Source organism: Euprymna scolopes, chromosome 45 (assembly GCF_053919585.1).
Source record: "Euprymna scolopes isolate OS-2025 chromosome 45, ASM5391958v1, whole genome shotgun sequence".
Classification (NCBI taxonomy): Eukaryota; Metazoa; Mollusca; class Cephalopoda; order Sepiida; family Sepiolidae; genus Euprymna; species Euprymna scolopes.
The window spans coordinates 1,975,552-1,994,502 of record NC_136526.1 but is presented as its reverse complement, the minus strand read 5'-3'; the positions used below and the strand labels follow the sequence as shown (position 1 = coordinate 1,994,502).

The 18,951-nt window shown below is 20.1% G+C and overlaps 1 protein-coding gene across 2 annotated transcripts in view; it reads left to right on the top strand.

Moving 5' to 3' along the window:
* LOC145269124 (uncharacterized) overlaps nucleotides 1-18,951 on the top strand; it is an 85,586-nt gene that overhangs the window by 31,249 nt on the left and 35,386 nt on the right. For both annotated transcript variants that reach the window (XM_080124723.1, XM_080124722.1), the window contains exon 3: nucleotides 5,802-5,999. In XM_080124723.1, coding sequence (XP_079980849.1) covers nucleotides 5,802-5,999 — 198 coding nt within the window. The remainder of the gene's footprint in view (nucleotides 1-5,801; nucleotides 6,000-18,951) is intronic.

Here is an 18,951-nt window from a genome sequence, read left to right as displayed (position 1 = left end):
GCGCCATAAACAAATACACGCGTGTAAAAAAGATGGCCGCCAAAGATTACAATGTATAATACAACTTTTTATATCTTGATAACTACTAATTTCTGCAAAATTTCAATGCGATTTTCGTATTCAGCACAGTCGAAAACCTTTACACGTCGTCATTTAAAAGTCAATTGAGGAGGTGGACCTAATCTAAAAATTTACCAATAATTTTCCATCCCGTATGCCTCCCGATACATTGTTTCGTCAACATGCGACCATTTTATATCTTATATTTTTATATATTATATATAAGACACTTCCGTATTTAGAAAAAAAAAAAATGAGTGACCGATTTACCAGAAGGTGGTAACTAAAAAGTGAGTACTCCTTTCAAATGTTAAATGATTTTTTTGTTTTTTTTTTCATAATCTGGTTAGTGTTCAATCAATAATAATCCAGTGAAAAAATTTCAAAAAACTTATCAGTATCGAAATTCGTATGGGGGTGATGGTTGTATAACTCCGCCACGTAAGTAAATAAATAAAACATGTTACGTGTGCATGCGTTAGCCTTGACTGGGGGGGGGGGACTAAGGGAACGACCATTAAATAATTCTGCGGGTTGCCATGGAACTCAACGCTCAAGGAGTACCAAAAAAGTTTTCATGATATGAAGAAATTTTTTTTCAAAAATGAGTGATCACTTTTCCATGTAAATTTAACTTAAAATGAGCTCCCACTTTCTGGCCACCTGAGGAAGGGGCATTTATTTTCGTGTTTATTGGCTTAAAGGCTTTTTGACAAGGCAGTTTGTATGCGAGTGCATATTTAATAGTTTTCGTCTATGCTCACGCGTAGCATAAACAAAGGCTACGTCTGTGAAATGGAAAATAGTCCCAGAGTTCAGGGGTTATTACCATGCAAAAGAAATCAAATAAAAAAACTTTTTAGCCAAGAAACACACAGAAAAATGCCCCTCTCTCAGATGGCCAGAAAGTGGGTGCTCATTCTAAGTTAAATTTACATTGAAAAGTGATCACCCACTTTTCGAAAAAGTAATTTCATGAATATCATGAAAACTTTCTTTTTGCTACGGAAACTGTTTGCAGATTCGTTTTTAGCACACCGAAATCTACAATAAAACATTTTGTTATATACGAACGTGAAATGGGTCTTAAAATAAAATAATACCGGATTTTTGGAGCAGATTTGCCGTTTAGTTGTACCAATATCCTCAAACCAGGTAATTACTAAAAGGGACTCTTAAAATCGAGCAAAAGTTTAAAACCACCGATTATATGCCAGCCTACGTCATGGTAAGATATATTGAGTGAGTTCCTAACCGTATTTTGTATATTTTTAGTTTAAACTCATTTTCCCAAAATTTCCCCAAACTTAACGTGTTCGATACAGTCTCCCGCCATTTGTATTTTTCAGATATACCGATAAACATTGAATGTTTTTGAACCGATTATACATTACATAAAAACACTAAAATCTTATCCAGTTAGGTAGAACATTTACGTTTCTTGCCTTTGATAACATTTATTTGTTATATGTTTATATTTTGACAACTTCTTTATATCTGTGTTTAGTAACACAAACCCTTTTCATTTAATGTAACGTTTAGTCGCTCGAAAAACAGTGTTTATCGGTGTATTTGAAAGCTACAAATGGTGGAGGACACTGTTGATTACTTTGTTAGAGAAAGTGAGTTAAAACTAAAAAACTATACAAAATACTGTCAGAAACCCACCGATTATGCCAGCCTATGTCATGGTAACATATATTCGGTGGGTTTCAGACACTGTTTTGTATAGTTTTTAGTTTTTAACTTACTTTCCCAAACTTAACGTATTCAACAGAGTCCGCGACCATTTCTGTTTTTCGAGCCGATTAAACATTTTACATTACATAAAAACACTAAACAATTATCCAATTAGGTAGAAACGTAACTTACCTTTGCTTTCACTTATTTGTTTTTGGACAACTTTTTCGAATCTGTGTATAGTAAACCATGTGCCTTGTTTGGGGTGAAAATTGAATAAAAAAAAAAATAAATAAATAAATTAAAAAAAAATATATTTGGGTGATGGGGGGGGGACCATCACCCAAATATTGTTATTTTTTTTTTTATTTATTTATTTTTTTTTTTATTCAATTTTCACCCCAAACAAGGCACAGTGCCACTTTGAAGCAGGGGGCTACTATTAGGGACTTAATTGGCGGGGTCATTATGAAGGGAGATGAGTAGAAAGATGTTTGTTAACATTACACTTGAACTTCTGCATATCAGTGCAGTTGGGAAAGCAGAATCCCAGAAGGGAGTTCCAAAGACCTGCAGTTCTGGGGAAGAAACTATTGGAGTAAAAGGCTTTCTTGCACCTAGGGATCTCTACTGTAAAGGGATGAGACTTAGTGGCTTGTCGGGTTTGTCGGGGGTAGTTACGTCGGGAAGATACAAGTGTTTGCAGTTCGTCAGAGCATTCACCATTAAAGTATTTGTAGAACAGGCAGAGGGATGCAACATCTCGTCGATGGGACAGAGGCTGAAGCCTAGATGACAGTTCAGGACCTATCAGGTTGGCGACTCTCTTTTGAACCCTGTCCAGGAGCGAGAGACAAGCAGCAGATGCACCAGCCCAGATGTGATAACAGTACTCCATACATGGGCGAATGGTGGCCTTATAGAGGTATACTGTCAGGCAGGCATAAGTAGTTTTCTAGCACGGTAGAGGGAGCCAACCTTCCTTGCAGCAGCCTTGGCAATGCTCTCAATGTATCTATTCCAGTTCATATTCCCTGCAAACGTTACGCCGAGGAGTTTAAAAGAAGTAATCTCAGGCAATGTGTTCTTGGCCATTGCTATTAGTGGTAGAGAAGGTTTCTTGTAGTTATTGAAGGAAACAAGCTTAGTCTTAGCAGCATTGAATGTGACCAACCATTTTTGTCGCCATTCCACTACAGATTGGAGGTCATCCTCTAGTGTTTCTGTTATAGAGAGTGGTGTCATCGGCAAATATACCCATCTCCAAAACAATTTTATCAGGGAGGTCATTTATGAATATCAGGAATAATAGAGGTCCAAGGATAGACCCCTGAGGTACTCCCGCATTTGTCATATTGTTTGGATGTACGACCGTCGAGAACAACTTTCATTTTTCTATTATTTAAGAAGGATTTAATTACATTATGAATTCTTCCAGTGATTCCATATGATCTAATTTTCCTTAGAAGAATTTTTGTATACAGAAAACAACAACAAAAAAAAATATTTAGCTTTTCAACATTTTTGCTACGTTTGGCTTCATCCACTGATTGTTGGTCGAGTCTAAACCATGAATGATTAACAGAAACTCCCGAGGATCCAGATCAAATTCTGCAGGAGTACCATTTTTTTCATTTTCGCCTTCTTTTTCACTTTTTGCAGTGGATTGCTGTACTAATATAAGAAACATGCATTTTCTCTTTTTTTAAAAATTTTTCCATTACACCAAGTTGAGCCACTGCAACGTGTGGCAGGGTACAGCTAGTATATATATATATATATATATATACATATAAACTTGAGTTGGTCAGCTATATCCGAAACCAAAATTCATGAAGAATTCTTGATAAAATCATTTATAAATAAATAAATGACTGGAGTGCCATCAGCTATAACCGAAACCAAACTTATGGAGAATTCTTGGTAAAATTATTTATTACAAATAAATGGAAGTCCACAACAATTAAATGACAGTCACTCGGATGTAAGCGTGGCACACAAAATAAATAACACACACGCTATCGTATTAATATATAGATTAGTTTCATCCCAAACAAAGCACAGTGCCACTTTGATGTAGGGGGCTACTACCTGGGACATAATTTGTAGGGTTACTATGAAGGGAGTTGAGCAACAAGATGTCTGTTCACATTACACTTGAACTCTTGCATGTCAGGGAGGCAGGAACCCGGAAGGGAATTCCAAAGTGTAGCAGTTCTAGGGAAAAAACTAGAGTGGAAGGCTTTCTGGATTTCTACTGTGTAGGGGTGGGATTTTGCTGCTTGACGTGTTTTTCGAGTGTATTTACATCGAGGTGTAGGGGGGGGTGACAAGGGCTTGTAGTTCATCAGAGCACCTACCAGACTCTTTTTTTGAACCCTGTGGCAACAACACTCTATACATGGGCAAATGGTGGCCTTGTAGAGGTCCAGGATGGTTTCAGGCGTAAGTAGCTTTCTAGCACGGTAGAGAGAGCCCACCCTTGCAGGAGGCTTGGCAATGCCCTCAATGTATTCGTTTTTGCCATGAATGTTAAGCCGATGAGTCTGAATGAAGTAGTTTCAGATAATGTACCGTTAGCCGCTAATGGTGCATAAAACGAGACCCTAAGTTTCGAAGATGGTGGCAGGTCTGTCAATTGAAGTATGGCAGCACAAAATTGATACAATACTTCTGCTATGCTTCAAAACTGCTAACTTATATATTTTCTACATATTTTATATATATATATATATATATATATATTAAGTAAAGTGATTTTCAATTTAAAAATTTAAAAAGAAATTTTAAAATTTAAAAATCAAATTTTAATTAAATTAAAAATCAGTTTCATAAGAAGGAACAACAACAAAGTCAATTATCTGTACGATCGTTTCGGAAATCCGTACTTTTTATTTGTGGTATTTGTGATTTCCGAAACGATCGTACAGATAATTGACTTTGTTGTTGTTCCTTCTTATGAAACTGATTTTTAATTTAATTAAAATTTGATTTTTAAATTTTAAAATTTCTTTTTAAATTTTTAAATTTTAAAATTTCTTTTTAAATTTTTAAATTGAAAATCACTTTACTTAATATTGAATTAGCTCTAGGACATTTAACTATCGAGCTTATTATATATCTAAATTACAACGAGCATTTCCTGTATTTTAATTAAACTAGTAATTTCACTGTTATATTAAAATACACTTAGCTCTTTAGACTATTATTCTAATTTCCTTTAAATATATATATATATTAGACGATTCCAAACTTTTTCTTGATTCTAAATTTCTGATTTCTAATTTTGATTCTTTTAATATTTATAAATATTTAACAAGAGATCTGTTTTTTTTGTTTTTTTTGTTTTTTTCTTAAATTATCAAATTTTTATATAAATCCCAGGATGCTAAATGATTACAAAGGCAATAGGCAATTTATGAATGACCAATAAATACAATAAATTAAACTCTGCTAATCAATATTAAATCTGCAAATGAGATTTATGACTCATTCTGTGGCCCTTCTCAGTCTTATGTTGTAAAAAAAAAACAATTTGTGCTTGTTTCATTTTTTATTTAAAAATTCTAAAAAAATCGTTTTGGAATTGGAAGTTAGATTATAATTTTACGATGTTGATTCTGATAACGTAAAAGTTCCAATCTTTCCGATTTCCGATTCTTGATTCCGATTAATCGTCCTAACCCTAATTTATATATTTTATACTTATTACTCATTCTCACAAGTTTTACAACTGGTTGCTGATTTTGACTAACAGTACAGGCGCCCTAACTCTTATAATATTGTGATGGTTTTCATGTCATGCTTATTTTCTTTCTTGGCCACTGTGGTCTTGTCGGGGATTGTGGGGAGTTTAGCAGTGAGATGGCTGTTTGAATTACATGTAACTAGTCTAGGCCAGTTTTGACATTTCTGGCATTTCTGCTGATTTCGACTAACAGTACAGGATTCCTAACTCTTATGTACCACTTCTCTATCATTATTTGTATTGGGATGGTTGTCGTGTTCGTTTTCTTTCTAGGTAGTAGTTACCTGCATGTAAATTTTTGTATTTCCAACAGAGTGTGTCGAAAACCTTTGCGATTATTTTGATAAGAATGGCAGCACAATTGCCCTGAAGAACCTTTCAAAAATGAAATTCTTCTCAAATAAGAAAGACTTGAACCTGGTTTTATACGCAATGTCTGAAATGAAGATTCTTCAGAAAACTGCAGAGCAACCACCACATTGGGAAAAAGTATCGGGAGCTCAATTAACAGGTGAATATATATCTTTTTTACAATTCTGAATTTTTGATTGATTGTATTTCATCTTCGTGTTATTTTCACAGCTTTCTTCAGCTGTATTTTGTCGAACTCGGGAATCCATCCGGTGAATTTGGCTTAAAAAAGAAAAAAAAACAACGGCTTCCAGCATATTTCTCAAGTGTTGCATTACCTTCCCCGAAATAACATCTTCCAACAGATATTATGCATTATAATATATGTGTAACATTAATCATTTTTTTATGATTTATTAACATTTTATATGAAAACAATGTGTAATATTTATTATTAACATTTTATATGAAAACAATGTGTAATATTTATTAACATTTTATATGAAAACAATGTGTAATATTTATTAACATTTTATATGAAAACAATGTGTAATATTTATTAACATTTTATATGAAAACAATGTGTAATATTTATTAACATTTTATATGAAAACAATGTGTAATATTTATTAACATTTTATATGAAAACAATGTGTAATATTTATTAACATTTTATATGAAAACAATGTGTAATATTTATTATTAACATTTTATATGAAAACAATGTGTAATATTTATTATTAACATTTTATATGAAAACAATGTGTAATATTTATTATTTATTAACATTTTATATGAAAACAATGTGTAATATTTATTATTTATTAACATTTTATATGAAAACAATGTGTAATATTTATTAACATTTTATATGAAAACAATGTGTAATATTTATTTATTATTAACATTTTACATGAAAACAATGTGTAATATTTATTTATTATTAACATTTTACATGAAAACAATGTGTAATATTTATTATTAACATTTTATATGAAAACAATGTGTAATATTTATTATTATTAACATTTTATATGAAAACAATGTGTAATATTTATTATTAACATTTTATATGAAAACAATGTGTAATATTTATTAACATTTTATATGAAAACAATGTGTAATATTTATTATTAACATTTTATATGAAAACAATGTGTAATATTTATTAACATTTTATATGAAAACAATGTGTAATATTTATTATAAACATTTTATATGAAAACAATGCGTAATATTTATTAACATTTTATATGAAAACACTGTGTAATATTTATTAACATTTTATATGAAAACAATGTGTAATAGTTGTTTTCATATAAAATGTTAATAAATATTACATTGTTTTCATATAAAATGTTAATAATAAATAAATATTACACATTGTTTTCATATAAAATGTTAATAATAAATAAATATTACACATTGTTTTCATATAAAATGTTAATAATAAATAAATATTACACATTGTTTTCATATAAAATGTTAATAATAAATAAATATTACACATTGTTTTCATATAAAATGTTAATAATAAATAAATATTACACATTGTTTTCATATAAAATGTTAATAAATAAATAAATATTACACATTGTTTTCATATAAAATGTTAATAAATAAATAAATATTACACATTGTTTTCATATAAAATGTTAATAAATAATAAATATTACACATTGTTTTCATATAAAATGTTAATAAATAATATTACACATTGTTTTCATATAAAATGTTAATAATAAATAAATATTACACATTGTTTTCATATAAAATGTTAATAAATAATAAATATTACACATTGTTTTCATATAAAATGTTAATAATAAATAAATATTACACATTGTTTTCATATAAAATGTTAATAATAAATAAATATTACACATTGTTTTCATATAAAATGTTAATAATAAATAAATATTGCACATTGTATTCATATAAAATGTTAATAAATAATAAATATTACACATTGTTTTCATATAAAATGTTAATAATAAATAAATATTACACATTGTTTTCATATAAAATGTTAATAATAAATATTACACATTGTTTTCATATAAAATGTTAATAAATAATAAATATTACACATTGTTTTCATATAAAATGTTAATAATAAATAAATATTACACATTGTTTTCATATAAAATGTTAATAAATAATAAATATTACACATTGTTTTCATATAAAATGCTAATAAATAATAAATATTACAAATTGTTTTCATATAAAATGTTAATAATAAATAAATATTACACATTGTTTTCATATAAAATGTTAATAAATATTACACATTGTTTTCATATAAAATGTTAATAAATAATAAATATTACACATTGTTTTCATATAAAATGTTAATAATAAATAAATATTACACATTGTTTTCATATAAAATGTTAATAAATAATAAATATTACACATTGTTTTCATATAAAATGTTAATAATAAATAAATATTACACATTGTTTTCATATAAAATGTTAATAATAAATTAATATTACACATTGTTTTCATATAAAATGTTAATAATAAATAAATATTACACATTGTTTTCATATAAAATGTTAATAATAAATTAATATTACACATTGTTTTCATATAAAATGTTAATAAATAATAAATATTACACATTGTTTTCATATAAAATGTTAATAAATAATAAATATTACACATTGTTTTCATATAAAATGTTAATAATAAATAAATATTACACATTGTTTTCATATAAAATGTTAATAATAAATAAATATTACACATTGTTTTCATATAAAATGTTAATAATAAATATTACACATTGTTTTCATATAAAATGTTAATAAATAATAAATATTACACATTGTTTTCATATAAAATGTTAATAATAAATATTACACATTGTTTTCATATAAAATGTTAATAATAAATATTACACATTGTTTTCATATAAAATGTTAATAATAAATATTACACATTGTTTTCATATAAAATGTTAATAATAAATATTACACATTGTTTTCATATAAAATGTTAATAATAAATATTACACATTGTTTTCATATAAAATGTTAATAAATAATAAATATTACACATTGTTTTCATATGAAATGTTAATAATAAATATTACACATTGTTTTCATATAAAATGTTAATAAATAATAAATATTACACATTGTTTTCATATAAAATGTTAATAATAAATATTACACATTGTTTTCATATAAAATGTTAATAATAAATATTACACATTGTTTTCATATAAAATGTTAATAATAAATATTACACATTGTTTTCATATAAAATGTTAATAAATATTACACATTGTTTTCATATAAAATGTTAATAATAAATATTACACATTGTTTTCATATAAAATGTTAATAATAAATATTACACATTGTTTTCATATAAAATGTTAATAATAAATATTACACATTGTTTTCATATAAAATGTTAATAATAAATATTACACATTGTTTTCATATAAAATGTTAATAATAAATATTACACATTGTTTTCATATAAAATGTTAATAATAAATATTACACATTGTTTTCATATAAAATGTTAATAAATAATAAATATTACACATTGTTTTCATATAAAATGTTAATAAATAATAAATATTACACATTGTTTTCATATAAAATGTTAATAATAAATAAATATTACACATTGTTTTCATATAAAATGTTAATAAATAATAAATGTTACACATTGTTTTCATATAAAATGTTAATAAATAATAAATGTTACACATTGTTTTCATATAAAATGTTAATAAATAATAAATGTTACACATTGTTTTCATATAAAATGTTAATAATAAATATTACACATTGTTTTCATATAAAATGTTAATAATAAATATTACACATTGTTTTCATATAAAATGTTAATAAATAATAAATGTTACACATTGTTTTCATATAAAATGTTAATAAATAATAAATGTTACACATTGTTTTCATATAAAATGTTAATAAATAATAAATGTTACACATTGTTTTCATATAAAATGTTAATAATAAATAAATATTACACATTGTTTTCATATAAAATGTTAATAATAATAAATATTACACATTGTTTTCATATAAAATGTTAATAAATAATAAATATTACACATTGTTTTCATATAAAATGTTAATAATAAATATTACACATTGTTTTCATATAAAATGTTAATAATAAATATTACACATTGTTTTCATATAAAATGTTAATAATAAATATTACACATTGTTTTCATATAAAATGTTAATAAATATTACACATTGTTTTCATATAAAATGTTAATAATAAATATTACACATTGTTTTCATATAAAATGTTAATAAATAATAAATATTACACATTGTTTTCATATGAAATGTTAATAATAAATATTACACATTGTTTTCATATAAAATGTTAATAAATAATAAATATTACACATTGTTTTCATATAAAATGTTAATAATAAATATTACACATTGTTTTCATATAAAATGTTAATAATAAATATTACACATTGTTTTCATATAAAATGTTAATAATAAATATTACACATTGTTTTCATATAAAATGTTAATAAATATTACACATTGTTTTCATATAAAATGTTAATAATAAATATTACACATTGTTTTCATATAAAATGTTAATAATAAATATTACACATTGTTTTCATATAAAATGTTAATAATAAATATTACACATTGTTTTCATATAAAATGTTAATAATAAATTAATATTACACATTGTTTTCATATAAAATGTTAATAAATAATAAATATTACACATTGTTTTCATATAAAATGTTAATAAATAATAAATATTACACATTGTTTTCATATAAAATGTTAATAATAAATAAATATTACACATTGTTTTCATATAAAATGTTAATAATAAATAAATATTACACATTGTTTTCATATAAAATGTTAATAATAAATATTACACATTGTTTTCATATAAAATGTTAATAAATAATAAATATTACACATTGTTTTCATATAAAATGTTAATAATAAATATTACACATTGTTTTCATATAAAATGTTAATAATAAATATTACACATTGTTTTCATATAAAATGTTAATAATAAATATTACACATTGTTTTCATATAAAATGTTAATAATAAATATTACACATTGTTTTCATATAAAATGTTAATAATAAATATTACACATTGTTTTCATATAAAATGTTAATAAATAATAAATATTACACATTGTTTTCATATGAAATGTTAATAATAAATATTACACATTGTTTTCATATAAAATGTTAATAAATAATAAATATTACACATTGTTTTCATATAAAATGTTAATAATAAATATTACACATTGTTTTCATATAAAATGTTAATAATAAATATTACACATTGTTTTCATATAAAATGTTAATAATAAATATTACACATTGTTTTCATATAAAATGTTAATAAATATTACACATTGTTTTCATATAAAATGTTAATAATAAATATTACACATTGTTTTCATATAAAATGTTAATAATAAATATTACACATTGTTTTCATATAAAATGTTAATAATAAATATTACACATTGTTTTCATATAAAATGTTAATAATAAATATTACACATTGTTTTCATATAAAATGTTAATAATAAATATTACACATTGTTTTCATATAAAATGTTAATAATAAATATTACACATTGTTTTCATATAAAATGTTAATAAATAATAAATATTACACATTGTTTTCATATAAAATGTTAATAAATAATAAATATTACACATTGTTTTCATATAAAATGTTAATAATAAATAAATATTACACATTGTTTTCATATAAAATGTTAATAAATAATAAATGTTACACATTGTTTTCATATAAAATGTTAATAAATAATAAATGTTACACATTGTTTTCATATAAAATGTTAATAAATAATAAATGTTACACATTGTTTTCATATAAAATGTTAATAATAAATATTACACATTGTTTTCATATAAAATGTTAATAATAAATATTACACATTGTTTTCATATAAAATGTTAATAAATAATAAATGTTACACATTGTTTTCATATAAAATGTTAATAAATAATAAATGTTACACATTGTTTTCATATAAAATGTTAATAATAAATAAATATTACACATTGTTTTCATATAAAATGTTAATAATAATAAATATTACACATTGTTTTCATATAAAATGTTAATAAATAATAAATATTACACATTGTTTTCATATAAAATGTTAATAATAAATATTACACATTGTTTTCATATAAAATGTTAATAATAAATATTACACATTGTTTTCATATAAAATGTTAATAATAAATATTACACATTGTTTTCATATAAAATGTTAATAAATATTACACATTGTTTTCATATAAAATGTTAATAATAAATATTACACATTGTTTTCATATAAAATGTTAATAAATAATAAATATTACACATTGTTTTCATATGAAATGTTAATAATAAATATTACACATTGTTTTCATATAAAATGTTAATAAATAATAAATATTACACATTGTTTTCATATAAAATGTTAATAATAAATATTACACATTGTTTTCATATAAAATGTTAATAATAAATATTACACATTGTTTTCATATAAAATGTTAATAATAAATATTACACATTGTTTTCATATAAAATGTTAATAAATATTACACATTGTTTTCATATAAAATGTTAATAATAAATATTACACATTGTTTTCATATAAAATGTTAATAATAAATATTACACATTGTTTTCATATAAAATGTTAATAATAAATATTACACATTGTTTTCATATAAAATGTTAATAATAAATATTACACATTGTTTTCATATAAAATGTTAATAATAAATATTACACATTGTTTTCATATAAAATGTTAATAATAAATATTACACATTGTTTTCATATAAAATGTTAATAAATAATAAATATTACACATTGTTTTCATATAAAATGTTAATAAATAATAAATATTACACATTGTTTTCATATAAAATGTTAATAATAAATAAATATTACACATTGTTTTCATATAAAATGTTAATAAATAATAAATGTTACACATTGTTTTCATATAAAATGTTAATAAATAATAAATGTTACACATTGTTTTCATATAAAATGTTAATAAATAATAAATGTTACACATTGTTTTCATATAAAATGTTAATAAATAATAAATGTTACACATTGTTTTCATATAAAATGTTAATAATAAATATTACACATTGTTTTCATATAAAATGTTAATAATAAATATTACACATTGTTTTCATATAAAATGTTAATAAATAATAAATGTTACACATTGTTTTCATATAAAATGTTAATAAATAATAAATGTTACACATTGTTTTCATATAAAATGTTAATAATAAATATTACACATTGTTTTCATATAAAATGTTAATAAATATTACACATTGTTTTCATATAAAATGTTAATAATAAATATTACACATTGTTTTCATATAAAATGTTAATAATAAATATTACACATTGTTTTCATATAAAATGTTAATAATAAATATTACACATTGTTTTCATATAAAATGTTAATAATAAATATTACACATTGTTTTCATATAAAATGTTAATAATAAATATTACACATTGTTTTCATATAAAATGTTAATAATAAATATTACACATTGTTTTCATATAAAATGTTAATAAATAATAAATATTACACATTGTTTTCATATAAAATGTTAATAAATAATAAATATTACACATTGTTTTCATATAAAATGTTAATAATAAATATTACACATTGTTTTCATATAAAATGTTAATAATAAATATTACACATTGTTTTCATATAAAATGTTAATAAATATTACACATTGTTTTCATATAAAATGTTAATAATAAATATTACACATTGTTTTCATATAAAATGTTAATAATAAATATTACACATTGTTTTCATATAAAATGTTAATAATAAATATTACACATTGTTTTCATATAAAATGTTAATAATAAATATTACACATTGTTTTCATATAAAATGTTAATAATAAATATTACACATTGTTTTCATATAAAATGTTAATAATAAATATTACACATTGTTTTCATAAAAAATGTTAATAAATAATAAATATTACACATTGTTTTCATATAAAATGTTAATAAATAATAAATATTACACATTGTTTTCATATAAAATGTTAATAATAAATAAATATTACACATTGTTTTCATATAAAATGTTAATAAATAATAAATGTTACACATTGTTTTCATATAAAATGTTAATAAATAATAAATGTTACACATTGTTTTCATATAAAATGTTAATAAATAATAAATGTTACACATTGTTTTCATATAAAATGTTAATAATAAATATTACACATTGTTTTCATATAAAATGTTAATAATAAATATTACACATTGTTTTCATATAAAATGTTAATAAATAATAAATGTTACACATTGTTTTCATATAAAATGTTAATAAATAATAAATGTTACACATTGTTTTCATATAAAATGTTAATAATAAATAAATATTACACATTGTTTTCATATAAAATGTTAATAATAATAAATATTACACATTGTTTTCATATAAAATGTTAATAAATAATAAATATTACACATTGTTTTCATATAAAATGTTAATAATAAATATTACACATTGTTTTCATATAAAATGTTAATAATAAATATTACACATTGTTTTCATATAAAATGTTAATAATAAATATTACACATTGTTTTCATATAAAATGTTAATAAATATTACACATTGTTTTCATATAAAATGTTAATAATAAATATTACACATTGTTTTCATATAAAATGTTAATAAATAATAAATATTACACATTGTTTTCATATGAAATGTTAATAATAAATATTACACATTGTTTTCATATAAAATGTTAATAATAAATATTACACATTGTTTTCATATAAAATGTTAATAATAAATATTACACATTGTTTTCATATAAAATGTTAATAAATATTACACATTGTTTTCATATAAAATGTTAATAATAAATATTACACATTGTTTTCATATAAAATGTTAATAATAAATATTACACATTGTTTTCATATAAAATGTTAATAATAAATATTACACATTGTTTTCATATAAAATGTTAATAATAAATATTACACATTGTTTTCATATAAAATGTTAATAATAAATATTACACATTGTTTTCATATAAAATGTTAATAATAAATATTACACATTGTTTTCATATAAAATGTTAATAAATAATAAATATTACACATTGTTTTCATATAAAATGTTAATAAATAATAAATATTACACATTGTTTTCATATAAAATGTTAATAATAAATAAATATTACACATTGTTTTCATATAAAATGTTAATAAATAATAAATGTTACACATTGTTTTCATATAAAATGTTAATAAATAATAAATGTTACACATTGTTTTCATATAAAATGTTAATAAATAATAAATGTTACACATTGTTTTCATATAAAATGTTAATAATAAATATTACACATTGTTTTCATATAAAATGTTAATAATAAATATTACACATTGTTTTCATATAAAATGTTAATAAATAATAAATGTTACACATTGTTTTCATATAAAATGTTAATAAATAATAAATGTTACACATTGTTTTCATATAAAATGTTAATAATAAATAAATATTACACATTGTTTTCATATAAAATGTTAATAAATAATAAATGTTACACATTGTTTTCATATAAAATGTTAATAATAAATAAATGTTACACATTGTTTTCATATAAAATGTTAATAATAATAAATATTACACATTGTTTTCATATAAAATGTTAATAAATAATAAATATTACACATTGTTTTCATATAAAATGTTAATAAATAATAAATATTACACATTGTTTTCATATAAAATGTTAATAATAAATAAATATTACACATTGTTTTCATATAAAATGTTAATAAATAATAAATATTACACATTGTTTTCATATAAAATGTTAATAAATAATAAATATTACACATTGTTTTCATATAAAATGTTAATAAATAAATATTACACATTGTTTTCATATAAAATGTTAATAAATAATAAATATTACACATTGTTTTCATATAAAATGTTAATAATAAATAAATATTACACATTGTTTTCATATAAAATGTTAATAAATAATAAATGTTACACATTGTTTTCATATAAAATGTTAATAAATAATAAATGTTACACATTGTTTTCATATAAAATGTTAATAATAAATAAATATTACACATTGTTTTCATATAAAATGTTAATAAATAATAAATATTACACATTGTTTTCATATAAAATGTTAATAAATAATAAATGTTACACATTGTTTTCATATAAAATGTTAATAATAAATAAATATTACACATTGTTTTCATATAAAATGTTAATAAATAATAAATATTACACATTGTTTTCATATAAAATGTTAATAAATAATAAATATTACACATTGTTTTCATATAAAATGTTAATAATAAATAAATATTACACATTGTTTTCATATAAAATGTTAATAAATAATAAATATTACACATTGTTTTCATATAAAATGTTAATAAATAATAAATATTACACATTGTTTTCATATAAAATGTTAATAATAAATAAATATTACACATTGTTTTCATATAAAATGTTAATAAATAATAAATATTACACATTGTTTTCATATAAAATGTTAATAAATAATAAATATTACACATTGTTTTCATATAAAATGTTAATAATAAATAAATATTACACATTGTTTTCATATAAAATGTTAATAAATAATAAATGTTACACATTGTTTCCATATAAAATGTTAATAATAAATATTACACATTGTTTTCATATAAAATGTTAATAATAAATAAATATTGCACATTGTTTTCATATAAAATGTTAATAATAAATAAATATTACACATTGTTTTCATATAAAATGTTAATAAATAATAAATATTACACATTGTTTTCATATAAAATGTTAATAATAAATAAATATTACACATTGTTTTCATATAAAATGTTAATAAATAATAAATATTACACATTGTCTTCATATAAAATGTTAATAAATAATAAATATTACACATTGCTTTCATATAAAATGTTAATAAATAATAAATATTACACATTGTTTTCATATAAAATGTTAATAAATAATAAATATTACACTTTGTTTTCATATAAAATGTTAATAAATAATAAATATTACACTTTGTTTTCATATAAAATGTTAATAAATAATAAATATTACACATTGTTTTCATATAAAATGTTAATAATAAATAAATATTACACATTGTTTTCATATAAAATGTTAATAAATAATAAATATTACACTTTGTTTTCATATAAAATGTTAATAAATAATAAATATTACACTTTGTTTTCATATAAAATGTTAATAAATAATAAATATTACACATTGTTTTCATATAAAATGTTAATAAATAATAAATATTACACTTTGTTTTCATATAAAATGTTAATAAATAATAAATATTACACTTTGTTTTCATATAAAATGTTAATAATAAATAAATATTACACATTGTTTTCATATAAAATGTTAATAAATAATAAATATTACACATTGTTTTCATATAAAATGTTAATAAATAATAAATATTACACTTTGTTTTCATATAAAATGTTAATAAATAATAAATATTACACATTGTTTTCATATAAAATGTTAATAAATAATAAATATTACACATTGTTTTCATATAAAATGTTAATAAATAATAAATATTACACATTGTTTTCATATAAAATGTTAATAAATAATAAATATTACACATTGTCTTCATATAAAATGTTAATAAATAATAAATATTACACATTGCTTTCATATAAAATGTTAATAAATAATAAATATTACACATTGTTTTCATATAAAATGTTAATAAATAATAAATATTACACATTGTTTTCATATAAAATGTTAATAAATAATAAATATTACACATTGTTTTCATATAAAATGTTAATAAATAATAAATATTACACATTGTCTTCATATAAAATGTTAATAAATAATAAATATTACACATTGCTTTCATATAAAATGTTAATAAATAATAAATATTACACATTGTTTTCATATAAAATGTTAATAAATAATAAATATTACACATTGCTTTCATATAAAATGTTAATAAATAATAAATATTACACATTGTCTTCATATAAAATGTTAATAAATAATAAATATTACACATTGCTTTCATATAAAATGTTAATAAATAATAAATATTACACATTGTTTTCATATAAAATGTTAATAAATAATAAATATTACACATTGTCTTCATATAAAATGTTAATAAATAATAAATATTACACATTGCTTTCATATAAAATGTTAATAAATAATAAATATTACACATTGTTTTCATATAAAATGTTAATAAATAATAAATATTACACATTGTCTTCATATAAAATGTTAATAAATAATAAATATTACACATTGTTTTCATATAAAATGTTAATAAATAATAAATATTACACATTGCTTTCATATAAAATGTTAATAAATAATAAATATTACACATTGTCTTCATATAAAATGTTAATAAATAATAAATATTACACATTGTTTTCATATAAAATGTTAATAAATAATAAATATTACACATTGTTTTCATATAAAATGTTAATAATAAATAAATATTACACATTGTTTTCATATAAAATGTTAATAAATAATAAATATTACACATTGTCTTCATATAAAATGTTAATAAATAATAAATATTACACATTGTCTTCATATAAAATGTTAATAAATAATAAATATTACACTTTGCTTTCATATAAAATGTTAATAAATAATAAATATTACACATTGTTTTCATATAAAATGTTAATAAATAATAAATATTACACATTGTCTTCATATAAAATGTTAATAAATAATAAATATTACACATTGTTTTCATATAAAATGTTAATAAATAATAAATATTACACATTGTTTTCATATAAAATTTTAATAAATAATAAATATTACACATTGTCTTCATATAAAATGTTAATAAATAATAAATATTACACATTGTCTTCATATAAAATGTTAATAAATAATAAATATTACACATTGTTTTCATATAAAATGTTAAT